Source organism: Palaemon carinicauda, chromosome 11 (genome assembly GCF_036898095.1).
Source record: "Palaemon carinicauda isolate YSFRI2023 chromosome 11, ASM3689809v2, whole genome shotgun sequence".
NCBI classification, from domain to species: Eukaryota; Metazoa; Arthropoda; class Malacostraca; order Decapoda; family Palaemonidae; genus Palaemon; species Palaemon carinicauda.
Window position 1 is genome coordinate 96,239,533 of NC_090735.1, and position 18,968 is coordinate 96,258,500.

General features: G+C 32.9%; 1 protein-coding gene across 4 annotated transcripts in view; it reads right to left on the bottom strand.

The window, feature by feature from the left end:
• The window catches only part of LOC137650100 (signal peptide peptidase-like 2B), a 407,178-nt gene that overhangs the window by 12,232 nt on the left and 375,978 nt on the right, over positions 1 to 18,968 (bottom strand). Inside the window, exons 12-13 of one of the 4 annotated variants that reach the window (XM_068383206.1) lie at positions 14,045 to 14,086; positions 7,547 to 7,630 (exon numbers count right to left, since the gene is read on the bottom strand). The exons of 1 other annotated variant lie outside the window; for it this stretch is intronic. In XM_068383206.1, the coding sequence (XP_068239307.1) occupies positions 7,604 to 7,630; positions 14,045 to 14,086 (69 nt within the window). In that variant the 3' untranslated portion in view covers positions 7,547 to 7,603. Of the gene's footprint in view, positions 1 to 7,546; positions 7,631 to 14,044; positions 14,090 to 18,968 lie in introns of all 4 variants that reach the window. 2 more of the 4 variants (XM_068383205.1, XM_068383207.1) reach the window with 2 other exon arrangements.

The following is an 18,968-nucleotide window of genomic DNA, read 5'->3' on the forward strand; positions in this document are numbered from 1 at the left end:
AAGGTCCCACTGGAAGTTGGATAATGCTTTCAGCTGTCCTAGGGTGACTTATCACTTTCCACTTAGCCTATATGTGTGGCGAAACGGCAGAGGTCTTGGGAACTTATTCCCAGTGTCTACTCATGTTTACCCATTGGAACGCTTCACCCCGTTCTAATGCAGACGGGTAAACCCCCTTGTGTCGCCTTAATCATTCTTAGGCTTCCCTCTTAGTCTTTGGTAGGCTATGCCTGGTTGTGAAGACTTGTCCTCTGTGCCCTATCACTGAAGACCCCTTGGAACACTATTCCTGTTCTAGTGTTGCAGTTGGGCCTTCCTGTCATGCTGCCTCACCTATTTCTGAGTCTCCCATCACCAACCCTTTTTCCCTTACCCTTGTGGCTGTTAGTGTGCCTACTCTCTGTTGAACTTTGTTCCCATCCCTGTCTAGTCCCAAGAGGCTGAAGTACGCTCTGTCTCCATCCTTGGACAGGATACCTTGTAGGCTATCTTTCTTGGCCCTAGGTAGGCAAGATTTTCTCCATTCCTGGACTAACTCTCTCTGTCGCCTTAAAGGCCGCCCTTGGGTATTTTCTCTGCCCCTTCCCCTTCCTAGTTAGGCCATAACCAGACTGTAATGGGAACTATGTTCCTCTTGCCTAGTCATCTTACCTTGGCTTTTGAGTTTTCCCTCACCCACTAGGTAGGCTAGGCTTGCTTAGACGGCTCTTGCTATGGCCTAATCCTATTTAGGCATAGAGTTGGTATTTACAATTGTAATTTTTACTATTTATCTAAATACGTTTTGAAATCAAAATATCGACTCGTGAATACTTTTTAATAAAAGTTTTAAATTCTATTCTATTTACATTAAACGTATTTATTCTATTTTTAATACTAAATTTATATCACTCTAAAACAGCCTGCTGTAATAGTATTACTTGTAGATGATGAAAGTGCCAAATGAAGAGGAAGGTGGAAGGAGAATACTGTACTCTCGGTAAACAATTACTTGACGATGAAATAAAGTCTTACCAGTACTTTTGAATGTCAACATTTCAATTCAATGTTTTGATTCAGAAAATTTAAGATATTCTACTCAAGGCCAATACTAACCTCCAAGAAAAAAAGACATTTCACCAAGGGAGACTGTCTGTTTGCCTCAGGCTATTATTATTAAACTCAGTGCTATACAATCAAAACAGTGCTAATATTATTCACTAAACATTTTATTGCACAAAAATTATACACAATTATATATATATATATATATATATATATATATATATATATATATATATATATAGAGAGAGAGAGAGAGAGAGAGAGAGAGAGAGAGAGAGAGAGAGAGAATTATTTTTTCTGATACCTTAAATTTCTATCAACCTCTTGCCATTCATGATTGCATAAGTAGCCAACTATTAGTGACATTGGTAAAAAAAATTATGTTCAAGTCCTCTTCGAAACACAACGTGACCGAAACTGATACATATCTGCGTTCATACTATGTATACCTTTCGTACGTACAGTATACGTTTCATATGTTGGAGATTTCTTCTAAATGTATCTGAACCGTATGAACGAAAGCTGTATGGAAGACGAATGAAGACCGAACCGTATAGTGTGAACACCTCCACTAGTTTCTATGTAATAATAATTTACGAACGAAAGCCATACGAAGATGAAACGTAAACAAACAGCACAGTGTGGATCAGCCTTTATTCGTATTCTTTGTGCGCATAATCGCAATACGGTAGAGTGACCTTGAGATCAGCTGATGTCTATCGAAAGTAATTGTTGAGTATTGAAATGTTCAAGAAATTAAAAAAAAATAGAATACATGATTAATAATAATAGCTATGAGAGAACTGTGCTAAAACTCTGATATCCTGTAAGATATTGGTGCTGATGTAATATTCATCAGGAGGATATTTCGAATTAATTAATAAATTATATAAAAAATCAGCTACTCGTATGTGCGCAATCTTTCGATACGGTAGCGGGACCTTTAGATCAGCTGATCATAACTAAAGGTAAACAAAATATCAAGTATTTCTTGAGGTTTAAAATTATTCCAAAATTGAAAAACAATACAAAAATACTTTAATAGAGCATATGACATCCTACTAGACAAAAAAAGTTAATAATGATATACAGTAAGAAAATATTGTTAAATGACTTCTATGAATGCCAAATCATGACGCATCATAATAAATCTAAACTTCACTTTTTGAGTTCGACATGTGTCGAAATCGACTTACGACGTATCTCTGACCCTATCTCTGCTGTAAGTCGATGACTAACTGTATATGTATGTATGCCTTTTTGTTTATATGTCTATATATTTATATATATACAGTATATACTATATATATATATATATATATATATATATATATATATATATATATATATATAATATACAAGATGCGTCTCTGTCCCTATCTCCGTCGTAAGTCGACGACTAACTGTATATGTAAGTATGCACGTACGTACATACATACATACACATACAAACACACACATATACAGTATATATATATATATATATATATATATATATATATATATATATATATATATATATATATATATATATATATATATATATATATATATATATATATATAGCCAGTCCTCCATATCCAGGAGTTCTTTCTTTGTGATTTAGCTCTTCCACAACACATAACCCTATTACCTATTAAATAAAAAATCTCATATTCGTCGCCTTGTGAGAAGTACTCTCGCGGCGTGACAATTTCACACAGACCACGCTCTTTTGCTTCCGGCTCGTTTCGTGTCACTTGCCTCTCTGCCCAGTACAACATCCCATCTCACGCTGACTTGGACTAGTCTTTTATTCTCTCTCCTCGCATGTGCATCTTCCGCTTCAGTCCGTTTTGATAAATATCACATTTTCATGTAAAAAAAAGTGATGTATTTGTATAGAGCAGTGCATACTCCTGTATAGTGTTTATAGAGTTAACTCCCTGTTAAAAATAGGGTCGTGTTCTTCGTGAGGTCATGTTAACGGAAATCGTATTAATGGAAATCGTGTTAATGGAACATAATTTCTCCATGAGAAATAATGGTAATAGGGGGTGTTACATTCCTAGACATTAGGAAAATCTGTCTATTTTGGTATTCTATTGTTATGAAACTTGAACTAACACATTATTGATATATTTGAAGGTCACAGAAACAATAAAAAATACATTCTTACTCTACTCGTATTTATTTTTTAGTAAAATAAGTTATTACCAGTGTACATTCACATTAAGGCACATTAGCCTACTCTCTCTCTCTCTCTCTCTCTCTCTCTCTCTCTCTCTCTCTCTCTCTTCCCTTTTAATCTAATGACTATTTATTTACCATGAATTTTATGTCAATAAGTACATTTTCTAAGTTAAAAAATACAATAAATAAAACTATTGAATGCACAATGCTATTGCGTATGCATATCAAACACATTAGTGATTTATTTTTCTTTCATTTCGGTAAATAAATAACACTGTGACATGTTTTCCTTTTAATCTAATGATTATTTATTCAAAATTAATTCTATATGAATAAGAACATATTTAAGTTAAAAATCACAATGAACTGTACTGTGTGGTAGGTACAAACGCACAATTCTACTACGTATGCACATCAAACACATTGGCGATTTATTTTTTTAATTTCGGTAATTAAATATATCGTAACATATTTTTCCTTTTAGTCTAATGGATATCTATCTACAATTAATTTTGTATTAATAAGTATATATTCAAGTTAAAAAAGCAATGAACAATACTTTCTGGTATGTACGAACGCACAATGCTACTACGCATATCAAACAAACAGCGATTTATTTTTCTTTCATTTCGATAACTAAATAACAGACCATAACATATTTTTTTCCTTATAATGTCATGCTTATTTATCTACAATTAATTTTATATAATGGTTTTCATACATTTCGTTTTAGGCTATTATTATTAGTTTTATGAATACATGCTCTCTCTCTCTCTCTCTGTCAGAGGTACCTTACTATAAACACATAGAACAGATTTAACAGAAATCTTTGTTTCTTTAGAATGTGTCAGAAAATACTACTCACAATATAAACTCTTTCTTTGCTTAGATCTATGTTTGATTGTAGGCAGGGATTAAGACGTCATTCAATTTCATCAGCTGATCTGTAGCTTAATAGCCGACAACATAACGTATACGAACTAATGTTATCTGAACTTCGTTTAATCATTTTTGTACTTTTCTATTATCAATTCAAAATGTATTTTAACACAGTAATTACCAATTGTTTTTATTTTGGTTTTGTTGTCAGCTGTTTTTAAGGTCACGGCAGTATCACATATAGTTAATTTTGCTCCCTATCACGCATTCCTTGAAAAAAAGAACACTGTTCCACGAACTCTTGACCAGGTTCTTATTAAAATGCGTATCAAACAACAACAAACGAATCAGCTGTTGACGCTGGCGATCCACAGCTATCTAAGTACGTGAAGTAAACAAAGATATTGAATATAAATATTGGTAAATGTAACAATTGAGTTTATTTTATACTAATGAAATATAATTATTATAACTTGATTTGTTATTTAACCTTACAAAATCTTTCTATTTTATACAGTACTATCTTAGAGCAAGCCACATTCACAAATAAAGAGCCGCGATGTACTGTAAACATGCTAAGTTGTAAACATCTACATTTACAAGTATGGCTCTACATTTATTCGTAAAATTAAATTACTTTTTTGGGTACTACATTAAAACTAAAATTTATATGGTTGTAAGCTTGAATACATTCTTATTAACCTCTCCCTCGCTCACTCTTAGGTGAGAAATTCAACTTAAGTAACATTTGACATTTCGTGTTAACAGAATACATCTCAATAAATTTGAACTTGTGTAACTTCGAAATCGGGATACAGTAACAGAACTCGTGTAAACGGGGAGTTAACTGTATATAAATTTACTGTACTGGGTAATGTACTGTAGATGTGTGATTCCCTACAATTAAGTACTGCTCAAGAGAGGACGCATCAGAAGTTGCGTCATGCTTCAAGAATGCGTAGAACTTCGTATACGAAAATAGTTAGTGGTCCTTGTATAAAACATGTACACTTTGTTAATCTCAAATACAGTATCCTTGCATACATAATATAAAGAGAAATATTACAGTAATGTATAGTGTTGTTCATTAACTACACTGTACTGTAAGTAAATTACTACAGTAACCCCCCACCTATTCACGGATCAACATTCGTGGGATCACGGATTCGTAGGTTTTTCTATAGATAAATTGCCAACTAAATAACCGCGAAAATTTTATACATTTGCGAAATATTTTTCTTTAATTTCAGTGTATAAATAACAGATCGTAACATTTTTCCTTTTAATCTCATATTGATTTATAAGTAATTTTATATCAACAAGCACATTTTCAAGTTGAAAAAGTACAATGAACTTTACTTTATTGTATGTACTGTATGAACATACCATACTACTACGCATATCGAACATTTTAATGAAGGGATATATTTATCTCTCATTTTGGTCGATAACAGAACATAATTTTTCCTTTCTGTCTCATGATTATGTATTTAAAATTAATTCAACAGCAATAAGTACTGTACTGTACATTTTTAGGTTAAACACAACGAACAGAGCTGTATCATATGTATGGATGCACAATTCTACTACGCATATCAAACACAATAGCAATTTATTTTTTTTTTTCATTTCGGTGATTAAATAACTGATTGTAACAGTTTTTGCTTTAATCTCATGATTATTTTTTTTTTACAATGAATTCTATTTCAATAAGTAAATTTTTGAATTAAAAAACACAATAAACAAAACTGTACAGTAAGTACGAATGCACAATGCTACTGCACATATCAAACAGATATATAACTGCTCAGTGTCTCTCCCTCAGGTAGTGGATACAGAGTAGTCATACCCTGGTGAAAAGATATACCATAATAGGTACATACACAAACCACAACTGCCGTGTTGTAGTTAGGAGAGGGTGACGATATAGGAAGGGTTGAATCTGCGTGTGTGGATATTTATCTAAACATTTAATCTACACTTTTGATGAGTTGCGTAAACTAGTATTACATAATTATTGTATACATATATATATATATATATATATATATATATATATATATATATATATATATATATATATATATAATATATATATATATATATATATATATATATATATATATATATATATATATATATATTAAATGCTAATCTACAACTCAAGTGTGAAAATGTAAGGTATAAAGTGATTGGGTTCAAGCCTAAATACTTGAGTACAGGATTAAGGCTGGACTTCTAATGTCATAAAGCATAGATAATTCTCTCTACAAAATTTAAATGAAATTTTAACAAACTATTTAAACTCATTCTTGTTACTTGAAAATTCTTTGAATGGCACCAATAAAAACATGCAACCCTTTTATATTATCCAAGAGTTTGCCAATCTCTTTCTTCAAAACCTGTGACTTTGCCGAATTGGATAGATAGCTTGGGTAAGGTGTTGGTGTTTTTACATAGTTAGGTTGAATTCCAGAAGTATTCGATAGCCTTCCTTGACTATGGGCAGTACCCAAGGTTCTGGTTGCAGCATTTCCCAAATCTTATAAAAGTGGGAAAACCTCCCTCTTACTCAGATAAGCTGGGGAAGACCATCATAGTGTTCTCCTACGAGGTCTAAGAGTTCTGTTGGCATTCCGACTGTAATGCCTGGTAGGGGGGAATCCTGATGGCCTACCATTGTTATGAAAAATTTAATTCTATTTTCTATCTTTTCTTTACATTGCTGCCATACTTACAGTATGGTACAAAGCTTGGAAATTCAAAATACTTAACTGGATATTGTTCTGAAATAGTGCTGCTTATGACATACACTTGTTAAAAACTTTACTTGTAGCAATGAAAATAGATTACAAACTGGCAATTTACTGGTACCTAAAAATTTACTGTAATATCTATGCTGATTAGAGAAAAGAAAACAGATTTGTACTTTTGACCAATTTCATATAAATCTATAAAGAGTTGTCATGCACCCACTACCGATCATCACCTTTCTATAAATAGATAACTCTTCAGCCAGTCATTACAGATATCCAAATAGAGTAGGGCAGTTCACATATAGGCAATACTCGAGGAAACTTACAATGTATTCAAAAGCTACATTTATCATTTCCTTTCCATTAAAAGCTAAAACATAGTAGTTAACATTATGCGTGATTCTGCTGAAGAAACCATTGAATCTAAAAGCACCAATTTATTGGCTCCCTTCACCATCTAAAATATAGACACAAACACACCACATAATTCAATCTTGGCATTTCAAGACCCTACCCCCAAACAAATGTACAAAGGTTAGAATGTCTTTCTATAAAGACTTTGTGCCCTAACAACAATAAGAACATCTATGATTGGGAAACAAAACACCAGAGTAGGGTAGAAAATATCAAACACCATTACCACAATGGAAAGGGAAAGCAGGGAATTGCCGATAATTGCGTAACACTCTTCTTACCTCGGTTACATTAAATTCACAAGCAGAATCAGGAAGACATTATTACCACGAGGATCATTAGCAACACTTTCGTAGGAGTGGTTGCTGCAAAGATGACAAAAAATGGATACATAAAACTAGAAGATTTTCTATTGATGCTTCATGGACTTATTATTTTGGCAAGTTAATCATTACATGAATTCATTGATAAAAATGTGCATATGATCAATCAAAATAAAGGAATTAAAGATGTGATGAATATAAAGATAACACTAGTAGCTTCAAAAACAAATAGGAATACTGCATTGTTTATATTCTAATCAAACATCAAAATAAATCCTTATCCTAATGCAGTCAATGGCAAATAACTGTAAAAATCAGCATACAGATAGGATTTCAATGTCAAAATCCTCCATTAACATGGATGATTAGAAAAAAAAATGAAAAGAATTATAATAACACCTTTCCACATTTACATATACCATAAGGTATTTAAAATTTGTCAATGTCTTAAATTCACAGGTACCCTTCCATCAAGTACAGTATCATACTTAGCAAAATAATTATTTGTGACTAAAGGGAATGATGCATTGCATGTATCTATAAAGATGAAAATATAAGATGCACACCAAATATAAGCAAAACAATAAAAAATGTGCTTTCAATTCCCAATCATAAAAGAGTTTGGGTTAGCATCACTCCAATTCCAATATGAAATGACAAATTCATTTATTTAATTTACCACTTCATAATTTTTCCCAGTTTCTCTCTGAATGTGTTGGGCTGCTTGGCCCTTGGCCTGTCTGGCTTCCAATGGGTAAACAGACACCAACGCATGTAAAAAAATCAAGGGCTACACTGTCACTGAAACATGACCAAGAGAAATAAGTGTAAGGACTGTCTTTCCAATTTGCAAAATAATAAAAATATCACCCCTTATGCCTTTTAAAAGTTAAAAATTAAGAGCTAGTATCTACTGAAAATATTTACAAATATCCCTTTACACTCGCAACTTAAAAACTCCCTGATTGGAATGACTTAAAAGTAAGCTAAATGCACTATACATAATGTATTCATTATGCAATGAATGTCATCTAGACCAAAAGTAAATCCTTAGAAACAGCTTTTTCATAATTGTAGTAGCAAAAATGCTTATTATGGGGATGAGAAGATTAAATACCATTTGGAAACATTGATAACAGGAATTTGCACCCAGGCCTTATTGACCTATTTTCCATATTGGAAAAAAAAAAAAAAAGTGGTCACCAAAGACCTGACCTAGAAAAGTAGGTTTCACATGTCACGCTAAAGTAATTTGGATGTATATAGAAGATTTATGGTTTTCTGGGACAATATGGTGGGCCAAATCAACTATGAAGCTGACAATTTTTTCTTCTTTGGAGTTGTTATATGGGAATTTTTTCCTTCCTCTCTTTTCCTTTTTATTGGCAAGTTAAAAAATTCTCCTGGGTCTATTTAGAACATAGAAGGTTTTGTATGTACTAGACAATAGCTGCTTTGCATCTCATGATCAGTAATCTGAACTTAGCCATGAAATTTGTATGAAATATTCTGTTTGTACAAGTCACTTTCTCTTTACATTTACTACTTTGAATACCTAAAGGATACATATAATAAACCACCTACAGTAATTTTCAATTTATATTGAAAATTACTGTAGGTGGTTTATTAAATAAACCTAAAACATTAAAGTAATGAAATATCAGCTCACACTCTCTCCTTATATAAATCATACAAGTATGAAATATCGGATAAAACTAAAGTAAAATCTCATAAACCTCAAATAAACTAAAAGAAAGGAGAATGACAAAAAATACTCAACACAAGAAACTATGATAATAAGAGATAGAAAGTCCACTCAGATACTCCAACCTGAGACCCTCTCCCCTTTCATCACTTTTTACATATAAAAACTCACACCTCATCAACATCACAACTTCTCTGTCTGTATTTTGGAGACCATCATTTCTTTCATAAAGACAAGACTGATTATTCAGTCAATTAATTAAATTCAAGACTAACATATTGCGTGACTGATGAAAAAACAGTGAAAATAAAGGACAGCAAGTTTAAGAATGAATCAGAGAGAGAGAGAGAGAGAGAGAGAGAGAGAGAGAGAGAGAGAGAGAGAGAGAGAGAGAGAGAGAGAGAGAGTAATCCTAAGGATAATATCTTGCAACCTACTTTCATAGGCAATATTTCCTATACAAATATCCAAGTTTTTAGTTAAATTTCTCAAAAGGTTATAGTTTGTCTATTTTACATCCTCTCTGTAAGTGGTCATTTAGTCTTAACAATGTTTTCCTTTTTACTTAAAAGTTATAGCATTTTTTCGTTTCATTGAATCATCTGCTTACATAGTGTTTTGTGCATACCAATACCAATCTCTGTGTAAATCACAATAATTTTCTTGATGCTATCATAAGAAACATATGAAGTAATGATTTTTAGAATAAAAGAAAATAAATTTTGACAAGATGCTGTATGTGTATTTTACCAGAATAAGAAAATAAAATCCATTTTGACTGAATGGTTCTAAAAAGGCCCCAAATTATGATATTAATGAAATGGGCAGTTAAAATTCATATGCAAATTCCATGATCATATCAGATGATATAGAATGAGGTTCAGAGTATCTTTTTAAATACATAAGTAATCTAGGATTAATCATAAACGACCACATAACTTCAGTTTACTTTACTGAAAATTACAGCAGGTCTAAGGAATAAAAAAAAGTGGGATTGAAGTGTTAACAGTAAACTTAAAGAATGCCTTCACTGTAGGAAGTGATGGAAAGAATTTGAAAAAGGAAAAACAAAGTATTAATGCATTAACAAAAGAGAATAATTAATGGATTCAAGAAAGATAAAATTTACATACTATACCTTCCTCCTCTTAACCCATGATCAATATAAACAATCCTTAAGATATTATATGTACAAGGTAAATGTAATTTTCCTGATTTACCTTTTCCACTCATATGTGTCAGACATCAATAATCTTTAACAATTTTTATAATAAAAATAATTTCAATACTTGCAGAGATTCATTTGTTCTTCCTTCACCAGAGGGAACAAGACTCAGTTGCACCAGTATAATACTGTACTCATACAGTCCCTAATGCTTGCCTACCTATACTTGTGGCCCTCACCTATGGGTAGTAATGACCCGCTTAAATCCACAGTTTCCTATGTTGAGGCCTGTGAGGCCATTCAGCTCCCAATTGCATTTAATGTAAAACCCTAGTTAAATAGAGGTCATAGTTACAAGATGGAAGAAAGGAAGAAGGATAGAGATAAAGTAGAAGAACACAGGGGAGGAGAGATGGAATGCTAATGATAATTGCTAGGTTTTTAAATAATTCTATCACAAAAATTGTTTATTTCAATGAATCTTTGCGAGGTAGGCCTACATTCATGATGGTGGCTTATTGGAATCACATGATTATTAATTAAACACCAAGTAAAAGATAACCTGTTTATCATGTAATTCCTTACCATTTACAATCAAATCAACTTCAGACACATGGCCATAAGGATCACTTCTCATTCTCATTTCATATGAACTCTGAATTTTGCCGAGGTGTAAAACTAATCCTAATCAATCAGCCTTAGACAAATATTTTAGATGCCCAAGATATTATGCCTTCTGACACTAATCTCCTCCAGGGAGTCCACCAACAAATATAAATTTGGATTCTGGTTAGAAAATATTCCAAAGATTTTGAAATGGTCCCCATTTAATACACTGCTGTCCTCTATGATATCTTAAGAGCTAGAAGGAGGGGGAGGAGGGCAAATTAAAACCTAAAGTTATCTCCCATAGGCAATCCTAACTTCACTAGCAGGAGAGGCTTAGAACTTCTCCCAGGCATGGTCAATGTAAACATTATGACCCATAAAAGTTGCCTATAATTGGGCCATAAAACTATATGGCTTAGCATCTAGGAACAAAGTAATTTAATTTCTCATTTTTGCCTTAAAAATATCTACTGGAACCATTGGATATATGAACTTGGGCCACAAGGCCTAACACTGAGACCTGGAAGGCCATTCAAGATCATGTGCAACTGGGGGAAACCCCCCCCCCCAGTTGAAGTATAAAGTAAAGTTGAGAGGTTGGGAAGCAACATGGAAGAAAGGCAGCAGGAATGGAGTTACAGCCAAAGGCTAAAACGCAAATGCAACTAAAGGCAGGAAGGATACTGGAAAAACCTTCACGTACTGAACTAACCCTCTACATACGATCTTTTATACCCTTAGCATTCCTATCTCTACTCCTAGATTTTTACATATGGTAAATAGACTTGTATTTCCTGCTGCAAACATCACTTTTACTTTCCATAACAGCTAACCATGAGGCAAACTTTGTACACCATGTGTGAATCAAACCCCTTCTTATACAGCTTCTTTAATGTGTATTCTGAGTAAACTCATACTTTAGTAAATTCAGGATACATACATTACCATTTAAAAAATCAAGGCAATATAAAACTAATTATCAAAAGGCAAAAACCCAAATTTGAGGGAATAAACAAAGGAGTGAACACTTCCTACAGCCAGAAAAAAATTGCCTACAACAAGAATAAGAGCCATGAATTCAGCCAGGTCGCACCAACTGTAGGCGATGGTCATACATACAGGTAGGGGAGTGTTAAGAAGAGTAGAAGCATCGTTACGGGATGGAAAATTTTGGATTTTTCTTTTGGATAACAATAGATTTCTTTTTACAGAAAGAAACAACAAATGAACCTAGGGTATATTCATTTAAACAGTATGTAGAAAATAAATGCAGTAGCTGTAAGGGAAAATTAACATACCGTTCATGACTAACTTTAAAAAGCAAAAGTCTTAAACAATGTAGAAATCAACCCTTTCAAGATTTGTAAAAAAGAACCTTACCACAAAATTTTATACAGGAAATATACAATGCTACTTTGAACTGCTGATAAAATTATCAAGTTCATAATGATATACTAGAATACTGTGCTAAAATTCCATCACTAACACAAAAACAAAAACTAAAGTGAAACTCTTAGTTATACCCTAAGGTACATTTTACTGAAGTAACAATAGACATGAAATGCAGGACCAGATTAAGAAACAAAACCTAATACAAATAAAGGAGCATACAAACTCAATTCATTCAAGACTGTGACCAAGTTTCATCTACATAAGGAAAACAATGACACATGTCGCAAACGTCAATTACTCAACAGTTTCAAGGGCAATAAATTTCAAAACACTGCAAGTTCTTGGGAAGAACAAGTCAGGTAAATTTCTCATTTATAGATATAAACCAAGATTTATGAGTACCGTAACTAATGTGAATTAAAAAGAAGCAAGACATTCAGGTAATAATGTAATCCTGCAAACATTAATGTAACTATATGAACATTAAGTACAGTAGTTGGCAAAACATAAGCTGGAAGCAGAATGATACGAATTGTGCATGCAAATACAGTGGTTGATTTAAAATTACCTGTACAACCAAGATGCACAATAATAATGTTTCCTTTAAAACAATAACAAAGACTTTTCCACACCAAAATAAGACGCACACTCTACAGTTGGAGGGAGAGTTAGATTCCCAGAACACACTCATTTGCACTGTAATGCAATATATAAATAATTGCAGCATAACCTTTAAATTATTTGGAGTTTAGTTATCTTGTGTTCCTGCTCCATTGAGATACTAACAGAGCTTAAATATGACTGATAATTCACTAAAAATAAATGACAATGTAACTGCCATTATTTGATACCAAATACTGTCAAAATCATTTGTAAATAATCATATCATCACCATTCCCTCCTATGCCTATTGACACAAAGGGCCTCGGTTAGATTTCGCCAGTCATCTCTATCTTGAGCTTTTAAATTAATACTTCATTCATTTTTCAAATATATTGATAACCAAATTCTACCTTCACAGATCAGTTTAGCAATATTAAAATACTATTCTATCTAAAAAACCAAATTAATGAACTACATATGTGGTTAATGCAGTTGAGTTGTTTAATATTTTCTGATATTGATCAATATATATAGATGTAACCTGATAGATACTGGCAAACAGTTTCATTACAACAAGGCTTAAAAACTCAACTTGCAATGGAAATAATGATAAAAAATATCCCACTAAGATTAAAAATACTCTTTACAACAGGAATTCTCGAAATTTAATTTTTGTAAGGAACAATCATACAGAACATGATTAAGATAGCATACAAAGTTTCCCAAAGCAAGATTAGCTTTTATTATCTGTGGTGATATGGTAACAACAATCTCCTTTCCTGACACTAAAATTCAATCATACAGATGATATCTTAAAATGCAAATACACAGTACTAGCTTTAGAACTCAAGTACTATAAAAAGAAAATCTTCATTTTATATTTCGTTCTCCAAAATCCAACCTTCCCTCCGGAAAATAAAATTTGACAACATACACCTGCATGCAGGTGAATCCAAGCAATACAGAAGCTTGTAAACCTTACCTTGGGAGACACCTTCCCTACACCTCGTAAAGGTTGGTCAGCCTGCTGAGGTGAATAGGTTGTTAATGTCAGAGTCATGCTGAGGGGAAGTATCAAGGAGTAATTGTCCAAGGCAGGAATTAGGCGAGTAATTGTTACCTTTGCCATACAGGGTGTCACATGAAAAATTTACCAATTAAGGGGGTATACAGGTTCATTGGGTGGCCGATATTCTACAATACATAAGCTAATTTTATGAAAGCAGTGTTGCGGGTAAATATCCTTGCTTTTCCAGCATTTTGCCTTTATTGTTCAGATTCCACATAAATTATCAGATGTCACATAAACATAAGGTAGTTATTCTATTAAAAGTGCTGTCTACACGTTTGGATGGAGTGAGCTAAATGACGCTAGGAAATGTACAGGTGACAAAGCCTTTGTGAAATATTAGAAATTTAATATTGTTAGTAATGAGTTTTAACCAGCATGCACTCCTCTGGAATGTGAGGAATAATCTTGAAAAGACCTACTGTAGGTAATGAACCTTTACCATGACTGGGTAATTTCTTTTATTTTGCATTGCAATATTCTTAAATTTTATCTTATAAGAATTAACTAATTTTTTGCCATTATACAACCAAAATATATAAATAAAACTTATACAATATTACACTAAAGTACTGTATTGATATGAGATAAAATTACTGAATGTGTAAAAACAATGAAGATATTATTCACTTGTAGATGTGTTTACTGGACTGGTGTGACTATCAAGTTTGCCAATACAGTATAGTACTTTACAAATCTGCATTACGATTCGAGAGGTCTTACCAAAGTAGTTTATGATCCCATTTTCTTCTCATGGATTCAAAATTACCCAAAAAGGTAAGATTGGATAATGAAAAAACAAAATTTTCATGATAAAATTCCTTATAGTATTTCAATAGTTACCTGTTGTTCATAGTGCTTCGTCAGAAAAACTCTTTCATTTTGAAATCTATCCTTAAAAAAAATCAACATACAGTAATTGCCATTCTTGCTCATTCCAATTGCCCTCCCTAAAAAGTATGCTATGGTTGGGAATGCCATCTGTGGTGTTCTATGGTATACAATACTGGCTTGCTTAGGCTTCATTATCATTATTATTATTATTATTATTATTATTATTCAAACCAAAAATCCTATTGACATCACTAATCAAAAAGATTGTGAGGTATTAGGTGAACCACAGGAAAGTAGTGAGATAATACATCTTATCAAAATTCTGTTTATTTCAATGTCTTATTTGTGGTTCACTGCAATGAATCCTTCTGTTATGGCGATGGGTAACTAACAGAGAGAGCCACCAGACTCTATCCCAATAGTAAAACACTCCACTAACCCACCTGAAATGAATCACCATCAAATTCTATCAATACTAAATGGATTTACAATATAAAATCAAACTTACTTATCAACCAAAAGAATGAGGAACTCTCTCTCTCTCTCTCTTCCTTATGCAATACAGAAAGATTTTAGAGAGAAAAACTGAATATACAACAATGAGGAAAAAATGGAACTCATAAGAAGCTAAAATCTACTCTTATTTCCCATTGAAGTATAGCATCAAGAAGATAGTTGCTTTTCATCTCACTTAGAAGTGTAGTATGTGTGGTCTCAAAGAACGTTCCGGTGATACAAGGCTAGAACAGGGAATCCGGTAAGAAAAAAAAAATATAAAAAACATATCCCCACTGCTCCAGGACTAGTATATCAAACTTAGCGAGTATAAGGAAGGCCTATGAATTTACGCCCTATAAAATCTGTCACAACACCTCTCATGCTGATATGCATTCGGCTATCATCTTTAGAATTTGTTGGCAAACACATTAGGATATTTTTTTCACCTTCAAATTAAGTACAGATGGTTAACTTCTAGCTTTGTTATTTGTTATTCTTAGCAATAGGGTTTATATATATATATATATATATATATAGATAGATATATATATATATATATATATATAAATTTATATATATATATAAATATATATATATAATATAAATATATATATATATATATATATGTATATATATATAAAACGTATATATAACATAACATTTATATACATATATATATATATATATAAAATGTATATATATATATATATATATATACATATATATATACATATATATATATATATATATATATAAGTAGTAGGTTGGCCAGGGCACCAGCCACCCGTTGAGATACTACCGTTGGAGAGTTATGGCGTCTTTTGACTGACTAGACTGTACTACATTGGATCCTTCTCTCTGGTTACGGTTCATTTTCCCTTTGCCTACACAAACACCGAATGGTCTGGCCTGTTCATTACATATTCTCCTCTGTTCTCATATACCTGACAACACGGAGATTAACAAACAATTCTTCTTCACCCAAGGGGTTACTGCACTGTAATTGTTCAGAGGCCAATTTCCTCTTGCTAAGGGTAGAAGAGACTCTTTAGCTATGGTAAACAGCTCTTGTAAGAAAAGGACACTCCAAAATTAAACCATTGATCTCTAGTCTTGGGTAGTGCCATAGCCTCTGTACCATGGTCTTCAACTGTCTTGGGTTAGAGTTCTTTTGCTTGAGGGTACACTCGGGCATAATCTTCTATCTCATTTCTCTTCCTCTTCTGTTAAAGTTTATATAGTTTATATAGAAGATATTAATTTTAATATTTTAATGTTATTACTCTTAAAATATTTTATCTTTCCTTTTTTCCTTTCCTCACTGGCTATTTTTCCTGTTGGAGCCCCTGGGGTTATAGCATCCTGCTTTTCTAACTAGGGTTGTAGCTTAACAAGTAATAATATATATATATATATATATACATATGTATATATATATATATACATATGTATATATATATATATATATATATGTATATATATGTATATGTATATATATATATATATATATGTATATATATGTATATGTATATATATATATATTATATATATATATATATATATATATGTATATACATGTATATATATATACATACATATATATACATTGCATATATATGTATATATATATTATACAATGTGTATATTATATATATATTATATATAATTATATATATATATATAGTATATATATACATAAATATATATATATATATATATATATATATACATATATATATAGAGTGAACCCTCGCTACTTCGCGGTTCGACAATCGCGGATTCACCACTTCGCGGGGTTTTCCCATAACCCATATATATATACATATCGCGGATTTTCCGGAAAATTCGAAAATACCGCGAAATCTGAAGACAACCAAATACGATATTTTGTTACCTGTAATTCCATTAATACTGTAATTAGTAATATCTGCTCTTACTGATTGTTCATTGCATTACATATGATATATAATTCAGCACAGAAAGAAATAAAACACGAAAAGAGAATGTGATCATACGATAATTCAGTACGTAGTAAAATTAAATCGAACATGAAACACAAATCAGATGCAGTCATACCATATTAGAATGGTGTGTACTGTAATGGATGTGCTTCTTTTCCATGAATCTTTTGTATGTATACGTACGTAGTACAGTACTGCATCCAATAATATTCTTTGTTGCAAAAATCACATTTCGAATACTGTAAGCGTACGAGAGAGAGAGAGAGAGAGAGAGAGAGAGAGAGAGAGAGAGAGAGAGAGAGGCGTAAAATAGCGTACGTAAATTTTTATTATTATTGTTATTATTATTATTATTGTTGTTGTTGTTAATAAAATTATTATTGTTATTATTATTAATCATTATTATTATTATTATTACTGTACAGTATTATTATCATTATTTATTATTATTACGGTATTGTACTTAATCTACGTACGTTCAGTATGCGCGGGGGCATCTTCTATGAGTAACCAACGCGCCATAGTACTGTAAGACGGGTTGTGATTGGTTCAAGCGCTGATAGATGACGAATCAAAACTCAAGTTTTGTTATCTAGCCTGTGATTGGTGTTTTGCCCGCATCTTCTACCCGCAGCATCAAAGTTCTCGCGGGGCTGGATCGTTCACTTTCTCTTTCCGCGTATTGCTGAGTAGACGTTCTTAAGTTTATGAAGTTTAATCTGTGCTGTGTGCGACTGTTTTAAGTTGAACTTTTTGTTGAACTTTCTGTTACAATGCCTCCCAAGCGTTCTGCTTCTAGTAAGGCTGGTAGTGAGCCTAAACGCCACCGAAGGATGATGACGATAGCTGAGAAGGTTACGCTTCTCGACATGTTAAAAGATGGTAGAAGTTACGCGGCCGTCGGCCGCCATTTTGGCATCAACGAATCCACCGTTCGCTACATCAAGAAGGACGAGGCGAACATTAGAAAGACTGCTGCAATCACCTTTAGCAGATCAGCGAAGCGAGTCGTTACAACGCGTAATAAAACGATCGTACGCATGGAAGGTGCTTTAGCTGTGTGGATTGCCGACTGCCGGAAGAAGAACATAGCGTTGGATACGAACACCATCCAAACAAAGGCTTTGAGCTTATATGAGAATTTTGCTGCAAAGGAACCTAAAGACGACGACGGCAACCATGCTGAAGATGATGATGATGCAGATGATCCTCAACCAGGGACATCCACTGATTCCCAGCCTCAGAAACGTTTTTTCCGCAAGCAAAGGATGGTTCGCGAAGTTTCAGAAACGCTTCGCCCTGAAAAGCGTTTCCCTGCATGGGGAGTCTGCTTCCGCTGACACTGCCGCTGCTGAAACTTACGTGAACCAGACTTTCAAGAACATTATCGCTGAAGGTGGATACAAGCCGGAACAAGTGTTTAATATGGATGAAACCGGCTTGTTTTGGAAGAGAATGCCGTCGCGAACTTTCCTGTTCAAAGAGGAAGCCAAAGCCTCTGGCTTTAAGGCATTCAAGGATCGCGTTACCCTCGTGATGTGTGG